Below are 19518 nucleotides of genomic sequence, written 5' to 3' on the forward strand. Positions count from 1 at the left end.
TACACTAAGCAAATTCAGGATGTAGGCTGCAGTAGGTACTGGGAGATGAAGCAGCTTGCACAGGATAGAGTAGCATGGAGAGCTGCATCAAACCAGTCTCAGGACTGAAGACCACAACCAGATATGTCAGATATATTAGACATATGTACATAATCATTACCTCCCCACGACTTGAGTATGTACCCAGTCCTCATGCATGAAAAACTAGTATCTTCCTGATGAAACTGTAACTTGCCACTGCTGAATACATTTACGAAGAAAGTAAAATTACTTCACACTGCACAGGATGAAAAGTGTGTTAAGTGGCCCACACTCTGTTTGTAAAAACTAACATCCATGTAAACAATGAACAACAGGTTTATTACTAATAACAGAAATTCACTCTTCCCTTACTTGCAGCATAAATTCACACGAATAGTTATCAGTCAAAGTCTCTGCCCTACTAAACGCTTCTGACAGTGTCTGTAGGGAAGGTGAGCACCCGTAGGTGCAGCGGTGGCATCTGGAGTTGTTCTCCATAATTTGGCTTGTTCTTTCTGTTGCCTTAATGACAGTCTGTTTTGCTTGCATTGTCATGGGCCTTGGACTCTTGGGCTTTGACAGTTAGCGGGGCAGTATGTCATACTGGTGGGCTACGTGAGCTGACACCACACAGGGCAGTTATCAGTGTAATGTAAAATAATTTGTATAATTCATTTTCATTTGGAGACTAATATTACAGTAGAGAAAGGTCAAGGTTTTATGTCAAGAACCATTGAATACATTTTGCAATGTATAGGAACTGCCTTAGGAATTTGTACATGAAGTACATGTCTGTATAGTAACTCATGTTTCGAAGGGTCTGTCCTTGTATTCTAACAAGGCTTACAGTTTGTCAGTTGTTCAGATGAGCATCACGTATTTCATCTTCATTTTCCAAACATGTAGTGTGTCAGTTTCGACTGTCAGAAATGGAAATTTTGCTGAGCTACTGTACGTACATTTCTATGGTTCCAGGTTGCTCTTTACCACACTCCAGCACTCCGTGGACCTCTACGTAGACTACTTCCTCCTCGATACAGTGAACTTGTTGGTCTACAGCACATGAAAATATATCTCTTTGATGATTCACTGCTCATTAGTGGGTATGTACATTTCATGCCATAAAGTAATTCATGAAGGATTGGATTAAAATTACTGTGTTTTGGATGCAGAAGAGTCAAGAATCTAGGAATAAAGGTGGGATACCTCTTCACAGCAGTTAAATCTCTTAGCATTCCCATGAAATGAGAATTACCTGTTAATGGTAGCTCTAAATGATTTATTTTCTTTGACATGGAAATTAAGTAGCTTCACATCGTAGTTGTCACACGAGATATTGACATGGGTTTATTACTTTTTCTGTTGTTTTGATTGGTTCCTTAAATTTACTGTAACATATCTTTTTTTTCCGTGGTTACATTAGTAGGTGGATGGGCAGACTTTGCGTCAGTTGATTTGGGCTTCTTTCATTTTCTGAATACTGCAGTACACACTAGATTTTTTTCAGTTGATTGTAATTTATCCAGCATTGTTCAGTCCTCATCAGTTGCAAGAAATTTTCAATCTCTCTCTTCAAGTTAGATAATATGTAGAGAAGTTTCGTGTCTGTGACCTACCTGCACCTCTCCAGTCTAGCAGAATTGCCATTAACCAAAAAACTTGCCCCTTTATGATCTCAGTTGTTTTTATAGTAGCTTTGTATCTATCTGTAATATGTACCACATTATAATGTGTTACTGAAGATTTATGGGCATGAAATTCTTAAGATGGTACTATTTGTGTAAAGAGAAAGTGTTCACTGTAAATGCACCCTACTTGTTCACTAATCACTTTTTGTTAAAGACCTAGGATGTCTGTTGTTTGAGTAAAATCTCAGTGTCAAGCTATTCATCAGTATTAACTTTTCTTGCCCCCTCAGAAGTTAGTGTGGCTGTACCACATCTTGCAGCATCAGCCAATGTGCCTTATTAAGTGCTCTTTGCTTCTCTGATTCACATAAGACTGATTACTGCATGCCATGGAGAAGATCAGGATGGCAAAATTAATCAGTGAGCTTGTCATAAGTGAAAGTTTGAGCATGCCTGAGACAGTGGTACAAGACAGACACAAAGAAAAATATTGCTTGGAATTCTGAATTGCACAACCTGTAAGGGTTGGATCATGCTCTGTGTATAGCATACTTTAGAGTGCTGTAGTTATTTAGGTGTTTGTATGTTCTGTGGACCATAATTGTGATGTCTTGCTATGATATAGAATGTCAGTTTTACAATTATAGTACATCATCTTAGCAGAAAACACAGCAAGATGCTGACCATTATTCATTCAGAAATTCTTCTCTAGAGTAGTAATAGTTTACCAGCAGATAGGATTTCAGTTTGTGTTTGAATTTAATTTTACTATCCATTAATTTCCTTACATCACTTGGTAGGTGATCAAAATTTTTTTATGGATGAATGCCTCACTTGTTTCTGTTGTGCCATGCTAGGGCTAAGTGATGGGTTGTGTAAATACTGATGTAATAAATTCTGTATAAAGTGGTATATATTCCATGTATTCACATTCATTTGTACACTTTTCAGGGCAAATCTGAGTAACGACTACTTCACAAATAGACAAGATCGCTATATATTGGTGGAGGATTGTCGTCCACTGGCAGACTTTTATGATGACCTTGTTGAGCGAGTCAGTGAATTTTCACTGCAACTTTGTCCAGGCAATAGAATACAACTTCATCACAAATGGAACATTCATCCATTTAAAGGACGTTATGAAGAATTTGCAGCTGCTGCTCGTGCAAACATTCATAATTTCTTGGACAATGCTTTGCATCAAACACAACAACAGTCACATAGTCAGTGTTGATGCCCTAAACATACTATCTTGGTAGTGTCAAATTATAGTTGCTTCAGAATTACAAAAAGAGAGTAAATAAAATAAGCAAGAGTGAAAGCCACCTATGTTTATTATGCCTCACTGTACATTCTTTGAAAGAAGAATTTGTAGGAAGTTTGTGTTCTCTTATTGTTAATTCTAATGCAGTCATTATCTTTCTTGCTCCTGCAGTAGTGAACTAGCCCAAATATATAAGTAAATGTAGCTTAAATCACAAAAAATCATCCATAAAATTATGTCTAATGGAAAGATATATTTCGATTTGCCATTAGTAAGTAAAATGTATATGTGTTTGGGGGGGGGGGGGGTCCTGTTAAGCATTCTACAAATTGTGTACAATTATATGTGAGGATATTTAGTGTGGGTCCTGTGTGGAATTACTTGCGGTGAAGTGTTTTCTATGTGCTCCAGATGGTGATACTTGCATTTTCCCACTTGTGGAGATGGGCCAGCTTGGTGTCCGACAAGATAGCCGTGTTACTTTGCAACTACTGAAATGTGCAGCTTCTGGCTCCACCGTGCATCTTGCCACAGGGTACTTCAACCTAACTGCACAGTATATGGAAAGCATCATACATCAGTCTGCAGCAGCGTATTCTGTCCTCATGGCTCACCCCACTGTAAGTTTTGTGAACTTAACTTTATTACCTTTTTGCTGTCAACAGCTGTACACACTGAATTCGTATCTACTTGATATAACTAGGCATATGGTTTAAATGCAGTGCATCTTTAGGTAAAACTCTAGAATAGGGCCAGTGGCATACTTACATGTTCCATGCAGGAATGTTAGTGCTCCCCATGAGGTGCAATGGGAACAAAAGAAGCGGCAAGCAGACAACGTATTTTGAAGTAATAGATTGGTAAGAAAAGGTGCAACTGTCCTGTATATGAGGATTATAAATTTAATTGTTCCTTGTGTGAGTCATAGCTGTTTAAACTGTGTTAGCATCTGCAAACCGAGGACATTGTCACAACCCAAGATATATCTGAAAAAGCAGTGAATTGTTCCCTTGCTCTGCTGAGCAATCAGTCTGCATGAGCACCCTGAGTAAGTGGATCAGTGGTTTAGAGGAGGTAGGTGGATCATTGTTTTTAATTAAATCATGAAAGAATGTAGGTGGATCAGTGTTTTTTAATTAAATTGTGGGAGAAGATACGTGGATCAATGTTTATTAATACATCAGATGTGCAACTCTTTTATGAATGCAATTCACCACCTCATTTGATACATTGTTGTGTCTCTGCAATTAATCCGTGAGACATGCACCAACGTCAGTCCATTTTACAGCACTCACTGCCATAATCAGAAAATATTTCATTCATTAATACACCAGACAACAGGAAACAAGACAATGCTTTCAATTTTGGTGCTAGAAATACATTGCCTCTCTGCTCTCCTCTTATTGGTTATGTCAAAGAATCATCCAACTGGCTTCATGAAACTGATGTATTGCCAGCCTATGAGCAATAGATACGCACCTCCAGTACTGCTATTGGCCCTGGTCTAGACTTTAGTCCACATTTGTTTTGCACTTTTGTTGTTGTGACTTGATGCTTATGTCAAAACACACTTTCTATAAATACCATATGTTTATTTGTAAAAGAGCCATTGAAATATGATTATTTTGAAGCTGTTGCATTATTAAACATGTCATATGTGTCTTGATTTCTCTAACCTAATATGAACCACTTTAGCACAATGTATGTTGAACTTTGTTTGAACATATGTGAGGGCAAATGAAACAATACGGTTCCGGGGATATTTTCAAGTCACAAACATTTATGACATATATGTGCAGACTGAATTGACAAATGAAAATTTTTACCAAGGACGGGACTGACTAAAGCATCTGTGCCTGGGTTTCAGGCAGGATCCCCCTTCTCGTTTGATGTTGAGGTGCTATTCCAGTATAGTTGGAGAGCCTCTGTTCGAATTTAGAGGGAATACCAAGTGGGTTGAGGTGTGACTGGTAATTTGGATTGAGGAGAGAGGCATGCTAGGGTAGTATGTGCAGTTGTGCAAATCCACTGTGCCAGGGTGGTGTAGTGGTTAGTACATCTGCCTAGTGAGCAAGAGACCTGGTTTGAATCCCGGCCTTAGTACAAATTTTCATTCATCACTTCAATCTGCATGTATAAATATATATAAGGCCACTCATTTAGTAACTAAGCTGCAAATTTATATTCCAGAATTGCTTTATTATTTTTGCCAATGCATTGCAACCAAGTTAAATGGATTTAAGTAGTTTGATTGTGCTGAGGAAAATCCATAACTGAAAACACCATGACGGTTTCATGTAATGAATTACTCAGCTATTTAATCAATAGATCAATAGTACAGTTCTCTAGCATTAGACATATTTTTGTATCCACAGGGTACTGCAATAAAGAAGTCAGTCATAGGAATAGTTACTGAAACTTTTAATCTATCTTCTTATTTAGACAGTCAAAACAAAAAGAATGATTTAGATAATTTGAACTGTTATCATCCCCAAAATCATAAGAAAATGATGTATTGAAGCCAGAAGAAACATGTTGGTATGAACAGTTTGTATGCAACAGAACATTTTTCATTCAAATGTGCGTTCTTTCTAAATGTCATTTGTATGCATAATTGTTGGGATGATTAAACTTTTATGTATTGGTCGTTTTTATGAAAAAGTAAAAAAGAAGAGTTTGTTTTGAAATAAACAGCACCAAGGTATTGAATTTAGACCTGTTTTGGATGGCTTTTATGCTCTAAATACATTTTCAAACAATGGAAAGTCCAGTTGCAGGCAGACACAATGAAAAGACTGTTACACATTAGCTTTCGGCCAAAGCTTCTTCAGAAATGAGAAATGCAAACATACATTCACATAAGCAAGCACATCTCTCACACATAAACATGCGACTGCTACCTTGGGCAGAAATGGCCAGAGGTAGCAGTCAGTGTCAGTGTGAGGTGTGCTTGCTTGTGGGAATGTGTGTTTGCATCTTTGTCATTCAGTCTGACCTATTAATATTCTCTTTTAAGGAACAGCCTAAAACCAAGTAAGTTTCCTTATAATAAGGATGTTGTAGCTACTCAAAATGAAGACACTGAAAATTAGAAACACACTAAATTTTGTAGTGACGGCAGCAAACAAACGTAGAGTTAGTTCCATTTACTCTTAAACCAGACTAATTTAAAAAACACTAATAAACAGTGTTTGATGTCCCTCACAACTTCTTTACTACGTTTCGTTTTCCACTGTTGACAACATCAGTGTCATAGCAGTTGTGGCATTGTAGCTCTCTGGTATGTGTGTGTTACTGCAATTGAACTATCAGCAACATTTAAACATGAATGTCCCTAGCATGCAACTTGACAAAATTTTGTTACTTTTGTGTGTCGTTTCTACAGTAGTATCTGATCGTTATGTGTAGTAGAAGTTGGTAGCATTGTCAGAGACAAAAGGAAGCTTTCCTCACGTGTGTGTGTCTACTTCCTTTTACCTCTCCTGATGGCTACGTATACATGCTTTTATTATTATTATTATTATTATTATTATTATTATTATTATTATTATTTGTGCACATATACAACAGAGTTCCTTTTGAATGATGTAAGTTTCATTGGCCTCCTTGTATAATTAATTTTAAAAATCACTACTTCAATTTTCAGTACTCTAGTATTAATAATATGATCATTAAATAAAACAGATGTATTATCATTATGAATGTCCACATTGCTATTACCTTCTCTACACAAAAATTGTCTGTCTAGTTGTGCATCTTTCAGTCTGACTCATTGGCTTTCTCCATCAAGGCATACCCTAAAACAAATATAGTTTCTGCATAGTAAGAGAATTCAGTTGTCGTAGTTATTCAAAATGAAGAAATTAAAAATTAGGAACTTACTTCAAATTTTCTGGTAATGGCAGCAAATGACTACACAACTGCTCGTACAGAAAAGTGACTGAAATAATGACGCCGATATACAATGTTATTTACAGACTTGGTTACTATGATATGTTGATTTTCGCTGTTGGCAACATCATCGATGTAGCAGTTGTTGTGTTGTAGCTGACCAGTGTGCATGTTTTACTGCAACTGAACCATGTAAATATGAAAGCCCCTAGAATTTGATTTCATGAAATGTTGTTACTTTCGTGTGTCATTTCTGCCGTAGCACCTGACTGGTGTGCAGGGCAGATGGTAGCTCTTAAATTTTTGATGTTCAGATATTGGAAATTTAAATATGTGATAGAGAATGTAACATCAGTGTTATGAACGTGAAAGCTTCTACGTCCTTTTACCACTTGTAATGGCTACATACATGCATTATTTTTTCTTGTGTAAATCGGTTGCAAAGTACCTTTTGAATTACATAAGGATCATGGGCCATCTTGTACAGTTAATCTTAAAAATCAGTACTTCAATTTTCATGTTCACAAATTAATATTATGATGAACTGCGTGTGTCATTTAAACTGCTAAAAAAAATGTTTTCATCACCGTCTTATTGTGACGTGATTCAAGGGAAGGAGAGAGTGAAAGAATGACCCTTACGGAGAAAAAAAGAGAGATTTGACTTACTATAAACACACTGAAGAGCCAAAAAACTTGTACACCTGTCTAACATCAAGCCCCCCTCCCGAGCACACAGAAGTGCTGCAACATGAAGTGGCGTGGAGATGACTAATGTCAGAAGTTGTGCTGGAGAGAACTTATACCATGAATCCTGCAGGGCTGTCCATAAATCAGTAAGAGTACGAGGTGGTGCAGATCTCTTGTGAACAGCATGTTGCAAGGCATCCCAGATATGCTCAATAATGTTCGTATCTGGGGAGTTTGGTGGCCAGCGGAAGTGTTTAAACTCAGAAGAGTGCTCCTGGAACCACTCTGTAGCAGTTCTGGACATGTGGGGTGTTGCATTATCCTGCTGGAATTGCCAAAGTCCGTCAGAATCCACAATGTACATGAATGGATGCAGGTGATCAGAAGGTCACTTACGTGTCACCTGTCAGAGTTGTATCTAGACGTATCAGGATCCCCATATCACTCCAACTGCACACGCCCCACACCATTACAGAACCTCCACAGCTTGAACAGTCCCCTGCTGACATGCAGGGTCCATGGATTTATGAGGTTGATCTCCGTACCTGTACACCTCCATTAACTTGATACAATATGAAACATGACTCGTCTGACCAGGCAACAAGTTTCCAGCCATCAAAAGTCCAATGTTGGTGTTGACAGACCCAGACACGGCGTATAGCTTTGTGTCATGCAGTCATCAAGGGTACACACATGGGTGTTTGGCTCCGAGAGCCCATATTGATGATGTTTCATTGAATAGTACGCATTTGTTGGTGGCCCACCATTGAAATCTGCAGCAATATGCGGAAGTTGGCCCTGTTCTTGCAGGATTGTTTTGCGGCCGTAGCGATGTTGGAGATTTAAAGTTTTACCGGATTCCTGATATTCACAGTACACTCGTGAAATGTCATACGGGAAAATTCCCACTTCATCATTAAGCTTGTGTGCTGACTATAGCACCATGTCAAACTCACTTAACTCTTGATAGCCTGCCTTTGTAGCAGCAGTAACCAATCTAACAACTGTGCTGCGCCAGTCACTTGTTGCCTTATATAAGCATTACTGACACAGCACTGTATTCTGCCTGTTTACATATCTCTGTATTTGAATACACGTGGCTATACTGGTTTCTTTGGTCCTTCAGTGTAAAAACAAAACAAAACAATAACCAAAAGAGGCAGTCAGTTCAAATGTGCGCTCTTTGCGTATCTGTGGAATTAAAATCTGCTGCTGAATAGCAGTCAATACTGTGTTACTGTGTCCTGTACACTGTAACATGTTTGTATGCCCTTGACATGCTGTCAGTAATATGGGAGAGACATTACTGCTCAAGCATATTCCAGTTTTCACAGTGGCCTTCCTGAGATCAGCTAGTTCCTGTGACAGGAGGGTTCCTGTGTCAACACACTGCGAATTTCAACTGGTCTGAGGCATACTTACTTAGTCGCATTCTTGTCAGCAGGTACCACAGACCATTCCATTTGATTTATTCCTGCCATCTGGGGGAAGATGTTCTAGAGTTGCTCATGGTGTGCACATGCATTATCTTCTTCAAAGAAAAACCCATTTCTGAAATGTTTTCTATAAGGCTGAATGATAGATTGGACGATTCTGTCTTGCTACTGCACGTCCCTCAAATTATGCTCAGTACCAGTTTAGAGGTATGTTTTGGTATCTGGCCACCTTCAAGCTCTTCTATAGTATCGTCAGGTGTTGGATAAATTCTGCACTAGTGCTGAAGAGAACGTATTGCCAATGATACAGACTCCATTCCAGGTCACCGTCTTTGCACACCATAGTGCTGGAGGGTTTATGACAGGGCCGGCCAGAAATTCTGCATGCGTGCGGTGCTCTTGCATATGTGCAACTTCCGGGTCACAGCGAGCACGCCGCAGCCGTCAGCGTTCATGTAGTGCATGTTTCTACACACAGATGTCGCTCCTCTGTTACACAAAGTGCGTTATCGACATCTCGTTTGTATATCACAACGTGGGCTGTATCTGTAAGATCTGTTGCTTCTTCGAGCGTAACAGAGAAAGCAACAAAATATTTAGCCTTCTTTATTAGCTGCCTGTGCAGATCGCCGGCCATAGCACTGATACGTCTTGTCACTGTTTGTTTGGATGGTCTGATTTCTTGAAACCTAACGTTCGTGGGACACACAAGTTCTGCAGCATCAATCAGACACCCTTTCACAAACTCCCCTTCGGAAAAGGGTTTCCGAGATTGTGCAATTCTTAATGCGATTTGAAAACTTGCTCGCAGTGAAGATTTAGTGTGGTTGTCATTCTGGAAAATTGAAAACAGTACATTGTACAGCGTACAGTAAAACAGACATAAATGTAACACAAGAAACTAAGAGTTCAAGAAGTATCAGTTACTTTGACGTACAGTAAAATCGAGTTGATGTGTCCCATCCATTTTCTTAGGACATTTAATTTTGCTTGCCGTTCTTCACTGTTGAGTACACTACACTAGTCTTTGTGATATGTATTGCAATGTCTTTCAATTGAAAACTTACGCTGGCCCCCTATTATTCAGCGGCACAGCAAAAACTGTGAGTTTTCACCAACGGCTACAAAAAGAATTGCAGTTCCCAGTCATTTTTAAATGACTGAGAACATAGATCTCCCATCCTTTGCTTTTTCACAGTACTTGCCATTTCTCAGTACTTCTCTGTTAAGGTTACGGTCACCAGGGGTAAACGAGGCTGGATATGTTGCGCTCTTGCTTGTACCACAGGGAAGTGGAGCCGCCGCTGTTCAATTAGGGCACATGTCTAATAACAGATGTCGCTGTCGCACACTTGCGCACATGTGCAGCACTTCCGCACGTCTGCACACTGTGCAGCGTTTGGCCGGCCCTGGTTTATGATGTTGTTCATGACTGACACCTAGAACTGAAACTGATTATTTGTAGATAACTGTGTACTGTCTGGATCAACACAGGTCTCCCAGGTCCCTCCAACAATGTATTGTGCAGTTCTGATGCATTCTTCTTGGTAAAACTACAAACTATGATTTGTAGACAGTTATCAGCAGGTGCTGTTGACCACAGTCAGTGACGATGATGCAAGTCTTTCAATGTTTCTCGATAATTGTGTGCTATGGCAGCAGCTGAATGATCAATCATCATCACTGTGGTGTTTGTCATTTTGGCGGGCAATGTGATAACCTCATTTCTGTAAAGTGACAAAGTGCACACAGTTTGAACCTCATGTGATATTGTGATGCATATTGCAAGGTATATGCAAGCTGCATTGTCCTGTTTGCAATGGAAGACATATTCTATATTGAACTAAGCTGAGAATGTAGTTTTACTTTTACCTTCACTACACAAGTGCCTGCATATAGTGCTCACCTTTAAATATTTAACTTTAGACTTGTAAGATAATTATCATGCGCTTGGGCAATGTCAGGATCTCAACATACCTGATATCTCTACACAAAAGTTACACATTCCGTATTGCATGAAGTGTAAAAGTTATGTATCTAACAATGTGATATTTATTTATCATTACATTTACAGAAGTTTATCATTATGTTTCCAATACAATTTAAGCCGGTTCCATGTTAAATGGATATTTGAGTATAAGCCACTGTCTAAGCTCCTTTTTTTAAACATCTGACAGTGGTTTAAAAACATTTGGCAGTGACGTATGAAGCAATTTCTTCCGTTGAAAGGAGTATTGAGAAAAGTTTCTGATCTTAAAAAAACATAAATTAAGGGAGTCATAAGGGTGGTGCAAAAATTGTTGTGGAGCAGTTTGATTTCCAAAAATTCAGTTATGTTGTTTCTTTGTTAAACAGAAACAAGCTGCTATCAAAATTCATAAATAATTAATTTCTATAATTTTTAATTACAGTGGTATCTTTTGTATGTTCCACTTGTGATTATTTGGATTTGGTGAATGTGAATCAAAACACATGGGTCATCAAAGAATTAGTGCAACAGTTGGTTTGAACGTTAGCAAGTGATCTTCTGGATGTCATCTTTTGTGGGAACAACAAATATAATTAAAATTAAATAATTAATATTGTGTCATTCATATAGAGCAAACAAAGGAGAGTATGAGGGTGTGCTGAAAGGTAATACCTTTGATTTTTTAAAGTAAACACTCTTAAAGCTTTTTTATAAAAATAAATATTATTAACATTCTACATCTTTGTTCTTCATGTCTACATATTTCCAGCCCTCCACTGCTAGAGGGCTCCAAATGGTAGCATATGACAAGGTGATGTGGAACATCCTCACTGTGACATCTACAACAATCCAACATCTTGGGTTCACTGTCATTAATCATCATCCTTACAGTCCTGACTTGGCCCCATCTGACTTTCACCTGTTTCCAAAACTTACAGAATACCTTTGAGGACTTCACTTTGCTAGCGATGAAGTGGTGCAAGCTGAGGTGAGGTTGAGGCTCCATCAACAATATCAGACATTCTGCAGTGATGGTATTAACAAACCCTTCTCTTGTTGGGAGAGATGTGTTCATCGTCAGGGTGACTGTGTTGAGAAATGAATATGTAGACATGAAACATAAGATGTAGAATGTTGATAAAGTTTGTTTTGTTTAAAAAGCTGTAAGAGTTTCACATAAAATATTTGGAGCTGTTACTTTTCAGCACGCCCATGTCATTTTTAATATAATGCAGTTCTGCCGTAAACTTCACTTCTTAATCAGTGCAGTGTACAGTTAGCACATGCCTTTTTAACCTTACTCTTAAAGATGATGCACTGCTACACTAAAAAGATGTGTAACTGAATTGTGCCTTAATATAGTATATCTTTTTCTGGATGCCTTAGTAGGCGAAAGAAATAACAGGACAAAAGATTACATGGATTGGGACTCTGTCATAATAGAGAGGGAAGGAGAGAGAGAGAGAGAGAGAGAGAGAGAGAGAGAGAGAGAAGTTCATTCACATTGCATCACATTATTTTGTTCCCATGTCCAAAATTTTCAGGCAAATGGGTTTCTTGGAGCTGCTGGCCCTGCAGGTGGGATTCCAGCTGCATATCGCCAACTTGCTGCTGCATTCTTGCACAAAGTACAGAATGCAGGCCAGGAGGACCGTGTGAGCCTTCTTGAATACTTCAGACCTGGATGGACATACCATGCCAAAGGACTTTGGTATACCCTGCCATTGCAGAACTTGCCAATTCTCACCCTTGTTGGATCTTCAAACTTTGGTAAGTGCGATCAAGGTAACACACATTTTGACACTAAACCATTCACTAACTCATTGCTGTTTATCAGTTTTAACTGCTCATTCCTGATGAATTATTTTTAATATTTTCTTTCACATTTATCAAATGTGAAACTGAAACTGGCACAGTTTGTTCAAGTTACAAGAACTTCCGCAGGAAGATACACATTCAGTTTTTTGTTGGGTCATAGAATACTTCTGTAGATGAGGGTAGCATCATGATGCACCTATTGAACTAATATTAGAAAATTTGAAGTTGTTAAAATTGATAGAGACAGTCCATTTTTATTGTCTAAGCCACTTGTATTTGGCCTCCTGTTTGAGAACATGAGCCACGATTTCACATCTAACTACAGTTATAAAGGAGAGTACAAAGGGCAGAGAATGATACAGTAAGTGTGGTGTAACAAAACCAAAGCAATAGCACCTGTTGATTTATATAATCTTGAAAAGACAGTGATGATAAATTATTTGTAAAAAGTATTGCAGAATGAATTAAATGTGTGTGATTTTCTTAGCAGTTATTCATGGAGTCAGTCAGCTTCATTTGTATTTAGACATCATCCTTTTGTTTGACTATATCTTTTCTTGGGTAATTTTCTACATGCATAAATGTATTACAAATACAATTGCACAGTGGCTACGATCAAGAAATAATTAATTTCAATCCATTAAATATTACATATACACACCATCCTCCTTATGCTACTTTATTTATCTCACTTGTTTATTCTTTCTTCATCATATTTTCTTATGCTGTTTGCTGTATAATTGAAAGTAACTTTGCTTACATCATTTTACCAATTGTTGCTATGTTTCCTTCAGGCGGGAATAATCCTGATTGCACTGAGATAATTAGAAATAAAAAGTATCAAAAATATTCTTTATGTAAAAGAAATTGCCTGCAGATAGACCTACGTGACACACACAGTGCCAAAAATTAAAATTCCAAACAAAATTAATTTTGAATTCACAAAGAGACAGATGGGCTGACCCATATTTACCATCAACTGAAACAGCTCTCAGCATAGCCAACATCTACATCTTCATACGTACATTGTATAGTACATGCTGGAAGGTTCCTTATACCACTACTAGTCATTTCCCTTACTGTTCCACTCGCAAATAGAGCAAGGAAAAAGACACTGTCTATATGCCCCCACGAGTCCTAATTTCTCTTATCTTCGTGCTTCTTATGCAAAATGTATATTGGCAGCAGCAGAATTGTTTTGCAGCCAGCATTAAATCCATCTGTAGTAACTTACATTTTTTACATTTAGATTAAGTTGCCATTCATCACACCAACTAGGAATTTTGTCTGTCATCTTGTATCGTCCTACAGTCACTCGACAATGCCTTCCTATACATCACAGAGTCATCAGTAAACAGTCGCAGTCAGTCAGACAGGAGCAGGCAGCCAAGACAGAATCAGCAACTGGGAAATAACTGGTTTTGTGACTTTTACGAGTTCCTAACAAAGAGCAAATTGTATAATTTCATCTGTGTGCTTTGATGGTTTAGTTTCTTGAGTTTTTGTGTGTTAATTCAATATCTAATACACAGTTCTCGTGTTTTTGTTTGCTTCAGAAAGTAAACCGATTTTGTGACATAGTACAAGTTGCTAACCAGTGGCGAATTATTTAGTGTCACATGAGTGCTTCACTGGTTCACTTTCGGAGTCACTGTGTATTAATTTAATTTATTAGATACAATTCTTCTGTTTTTGTCAGGGTCTATAGTAGAGTACTGCAGCACATGTTTATAGTCCATTTGTCTTAGTAGTGTAGTTTTTCACAATCTTTAGTGACTGTTGTGTGCGGATGCGAGATGAGTTGGTGACACTTCACTCTCAGCTCCAGGCTTTGATGGCTTCGGTTACACAGCTTGAAACTGCAGCAGGCATCATTGATGTGGGCCAGCTGTGGGGATCCAATGGACGCTTAGCATGTTCGAGTCCTTTGATCAGTCCTCACCGGTGGCCAGCCCTGTTACTGTTTGCACTGAGGTTGACCCCTCATCCGTGGTCGAGTGGGAGGTCACCTCAGGGAATGGCAGGTGGTGAAAAACTTCCAGGGAGCTGCATGGAAGGCCTCCCCAGTTAGTCTGACAAACAGGTTCCAGGTGCTCTCTGTGGCCAGTTTCAAAGGAAACCTCTCAGCCTGCAAGATCCAGGCAATCACAGAGGGTGGGATTATTGGTAGTTTGGAGCTCCAATGTTACGCACATTGTGGGGCCCCTTAGGGACATGGCTGCAAAGAAGGGGAAGAAAGCCATGTACACTCAGTGTGCATACTGGGTGGAGTCATTCTAGATATGGAACGGGTCCCTCCGGATGCCATCAAGAGCACAGGGTGCAGCCTACTGCAGGTGGTGGCTAACGTCAGTGCCAAAGATGTGTGTTGCTTTGGATTGGAAGAGATTCTATCTGGTTTCGAGCAGCTATTGGAAGTGCTAAAGGGTGCCAGTCTTCCTTTTGAGTTGAAAACGGAGCACGCCATGTGCAGCATAGTCGACAGGACCAATTGCAGATCTTTGGTACAGAGCAGATTGTAGAGTCTGAATCAGTGGCTCAGACAATTCTGTGACCGTGTAGGCTGCAGATACCTTGACTTGCGCCATAGGGTAGTGGGGTTTCAGGTTCTGCTGAATAGGTCAGGAGTCTACTACATGCAGGAGACAACTACATGGGTAGCAGGGGCTGTATGACATGGACTGGGCAGGTTTTAGGTTAGAGGGTCTCATGAAAACACAAAAAGGGCTTAAGTCTCACAGGGTGCAGGCAGAACACAGTTCGAACTTAGATACAGAAACCATCGGTATAACAGTCGTAAGGTGTTGTAGCTGTGGTGGGTGAGTACTATAGCTCCAAGTGCTGATTCCAAGTGCTAATAGAAAGCATTTGTGCTCAAATCGTTATAGACATTTCAAGCTGGCTAAAACCACAGATAATTTCAGCTAAAATTTTTGCGAAGAACCTAAAGGTGTTCCGGAAGAGTAGGCTAAACACGGTGGTGGCGTGTTTATTGCTAGTAGTAGTAGTAGTAGTTTATTTTGTTGCAAAATTAAAGTAGATGGTTCCTTTGAGTTAGTATGGATAGGGGTAATTCTTGGCAACTGGAATAAAATAATAATTGGATCCTTTTGCTGACCTCCCAATTCAGATGATACAATTGCTGAAGGGTTAAAAAAACTTGAGTTTGATTTCAAACATGTACCCGATTCATACGATAATAGTTGGTGGTGACTTTAATTCACCCATGATATGTTGGTGAAAATACATGTTTAAATTGGGAGATACACATAAAACATCATCTCAAATTGTGCTAAATGCATACTCTAAAAATTATTTCGAGTGGTTAGTTCATGAGCCCACGCAAATAGTAAATGGTTTTGAAAACACACTTTACCTCTTAGCAACAAATAATCCTGAGCCAATAACAAGCATCAAAACGGATACAGGGATTAGTGAAAACAGGGTTGTCGTAGCAAGATTGAATATTGTTAATCCCCAAAAGTCTACAAAAGTAAATGAAAAATATACCTATTCCAAAAAGTAGATGATAATTCACTTGACTCCTTCCTGAGAGACAATCTCCACTCCTTCCAAATAAACAGCTTGAGTGTAGATCGTATGTGACTTGAATTAAAGAAATAGTATTGGCAGCAATTGAGAGATTTATACCACATTAATTAACAAACAATGGAGCTGATCCTCCTTGGTACACAAAATGGGTCAGAACACTGTTGAAGAAATATTAAAAATAACATGCCAAATTTAAACAGGTGCAAAATCTCCAAGATTGACAATCTTTTACAGACACTCGAATTTAGAGCGGACTTAGCACGAGATGCTTATAATAGCTTCCACAACAAAATTTTGTCTCAAAACCGGGCAGAAAATTCAAAGAGGTTCTGGTCATATGTGAAGTATGGTAGTTGCAAGACACAACCAATGCCTTCCCTGTGCAGTAGCAGTGGAAATACTATAAACAACAGTGCCGCTATAGCAGATCTGCTAAAAACAGATTTCTGAAATTCCTTCACCAAAGAAGATGAAGTAAATATTCCAGAATTTGAATCGAGAACAGCTGCAAACATGAGTAACGCAGTAATAGATAATCTTGGAGTTGTGATGCAACTTAAATAACTCAACAAAAGAGTCTTCTGGTCCAGACTGTATACCAGTTAGGTTCCTTTCTGACTATGCTGATATAGTAGCTCCATACTAACAATCATGTACAACTGTTGGCCTGACAAAAATCCGTACCCAAAGACTGGAAAGCTGCACAGGCCACACCAATATTCACGAAAAGATGGTAGGAGTGATCCATTAAATTACAGGTCCATATCATTAATGTCGATATGCAGCAGGATTTTGGAACACAAATTGTATTACCTCAAAGAGAATTATTTATTGACACACAATCAACACGGATTTAGAAAACATCGAATTACAATTATGAACAACTTAAATTGAAAAGAACATGTACAAAACGTTGTGGGAAAGGCCAACCAAAGAGTGCGTTTTATTGGCAGGACACTTAGAAAATGTAACAGATCTACTAAGAAGATTGCCTACACTATGCGTGTCCATCCTTTTTTAGAATATTGTTGCATGGTGTGAGAGCCATACCAGATAGAACTGACGGAGTTCAAAGAAGGGCAGCACGCTTTGTATTATTGCGAAATAGGGAGGAGAGTCTCACTGAAATGATATGGGATTTGGAGTGGACATCATTAAAACAAAAGCATTTTTCATTGTGGTGAATCTCATCATGAAATTTCTACTACAAAATTTCTCCTGCAAATACGAAAATATTTTGCTGAATCTGACCTACATAGGGAGGGACAATCATCATAATAAAATAAGGGAAGTCGGAGTTTGCGTGGAAAGATGTAGGTGTCTTTTTTTTTCCAAGCGCCTTATGCGATTGGAATAATAGAGAATTATTGTGAAGGTGGTTCAATGCACCTTCTGCCAGGCACTTAAATGTGATTTGCAGAGTATCCATGTAGATGTAGATATAGACATAGAATGCTGCTCACCCCGTCTCTCAGATCATTTATATATGTAGAGACTGAGAGCAGTCCTTTCACACTTCCATGGGTCACTCCTGATGATACCCTTGCCTCTGATGAACACTTGCCTTCGAGAACAATGTAATGGGTTCTATTACTTAAGAAGGCTTAGAGCCACTGATGTATTTGAGACCCTATTCCATATGCTGGTACCTTCCAGTCTGCAGCGCACTGCACAAGTAATCTTCAGAAACCTAGAGATGTGAAATCTGCCTGTTGCCCTTAATCCATAGTTCACATGAAATCTTTTGAGAAAAGGGGAAGCGGAGTTTTGCATGAGTAATGCTTTCTAAATCTGTGCCGATTTGTGGACAGAAGCTTTGCTGTGTTGGGAGCTCTTGGTAACTGAGAATTTCTTTCCAACCTCCTCCTAAGATTCCAAAAGTTAGGAAAACTGTGTTTGTTTATTTTTGCGTTTTTGATCAGTTGTGATGGGATTTAGGTCTAAGGCTTCAATTCAGACCCTTGTTGACCAGTCTAGTATGGCAGTTGAGGATAGTAAAATGAAAGTTCAAGTTTTAAATTTCAAATTAAAGAAATCATTCTCACAGGAGAATCGTGCAAGCATACCGTCATTTGAATATCGGACAGACTCCCTTATGGACGAGATAGTAATAAGCATCCCTGGTGCAGAGGAACACCTGAAAGATTTGAAAGCAAATAAATCACCAGTTCTGGGTGGAATCCCAGTTCAGTTGTACAAGGAGTACTTTACGGCATACTAGCTTGCATATATCATGAATCACTTGCCCAGCACAAAGTCCCGAGCAATTGGAAAAAAGTGCAGGTACCTCCAGTATATAAGAAGGGTAGGAGAACAGACCCACAAAATTACAGACAATATCCTTAACTTCAGTTTGCTGCAGAATCCTTGAACTTATTCCCAGCTCAATATAATAAACTTTCGTGGGACTGGGAAGCCTATGTCCACGAATCAGTGTGGTCTTAAAAAGCATCGCTCGTGCGAATCTCATCTAGCACTTTTCTCACAAAGGATGAAGGGCAAAAGACAGATTCCATATTTCTAGATTTGCAGAAAGTGTGCCCCATTGCAGCCTATTAATGAAGGTACTGATACCTGAGTGGCTTGAAGACGTCTTAAGTAATAGAAACCCATATGTTGTCCTCAAAGGCGAGTGTTCATCAGAGACAAGGGTATAATCAGGAGTGCCCCAGGGGAGTGTGATAGAATCACTGTTGTTCTCTATATACATAAATGATTTATATATAAAAAACAAAGATGCTGTGACTTACCAAACGGGAAAGCGCTGGTAGATAGACACAATAAAAAAACACACACACACACACACACACACACACACACACACACACACACACACACACACACACACACACACAAATTTCAAGCTTTCGCAACCCAAGGTTGCTTCATCAGGAAAGAGGGAAGGAGAGGGAAAGACGAAAGGATGTGGGTTTTAAGGGCGAGGGTAAGGAGTCATTTCAATCCCGGGAGTGGAAAGACTTACCTTAGAGGGAAAAAAAGACAGGTATACACTCGTGCGCGTGCGCGCGCGCACACACACACACACACACACACACACACACACACACACACACACAGGCAGACATGTGTAAATGCAAGGAGGTTGGGCAGGGATGTCAGTCAAAGCATAAGTACAGAGGCAAAGATGTTGAATGACAGGTGATGTACAAGGGGCGGCAACTTGAAATTAGCGGCGGTTGGGGCCTGGTGGGTAACGGGAAGAGAGAATATATTGAAGGGCAAGTTCCCA

At 39.1% G+C, this 19518-nt stretch overlaps 1 protein-coding gene across 2 annotated transcripts in view; it reads left to right on the forward strand.

Annotated features, from left to right (window-relative positions):
• Positions 1–19518, forward strand: part of LOC126161419 (CDP-diacylglycerol--glycerol-3-phosphate 3-phosphatidyltransferase, mitochondrial) — a 100841-nt gene that overhangs the window by 66085 nt on the left and 15238 nt on the right. For both annotated transcript variants that reach the window (XM_049917213.1, XM_049917214.1), the window contains 4 exons: positions 997–1124; positions 2601–2872; positions 3325–3533; positions 12443–12668. In XM_049917213.1, the coding sequence (XP_049773170.1) occupies positions 997–1124; positions 2601–2872; positions 3325–3533; positions 12443–12668 (835 nt within the window). The remainder of the gene's footprint in view (positions 1–996; positions 1125–2600; positions 2873–3324; positions 3534–12442; positions 12669–19518) is intronic.

This window comes from Schistocerca cancellata, chromosome 2 (genome assembly GCF_023864275.1).
Source record: "Schistocerca cancellata isolate TAMUIC-IGC-003103 chromosome 2, iqSchCanc2.1, whole genome shotgun sequence".
NCBI lineage: Eukaryota > Metazoa > Arthropoda > Insecta > Orthoptera > Acrididae > Schistocerca > Schistocerca cancellata.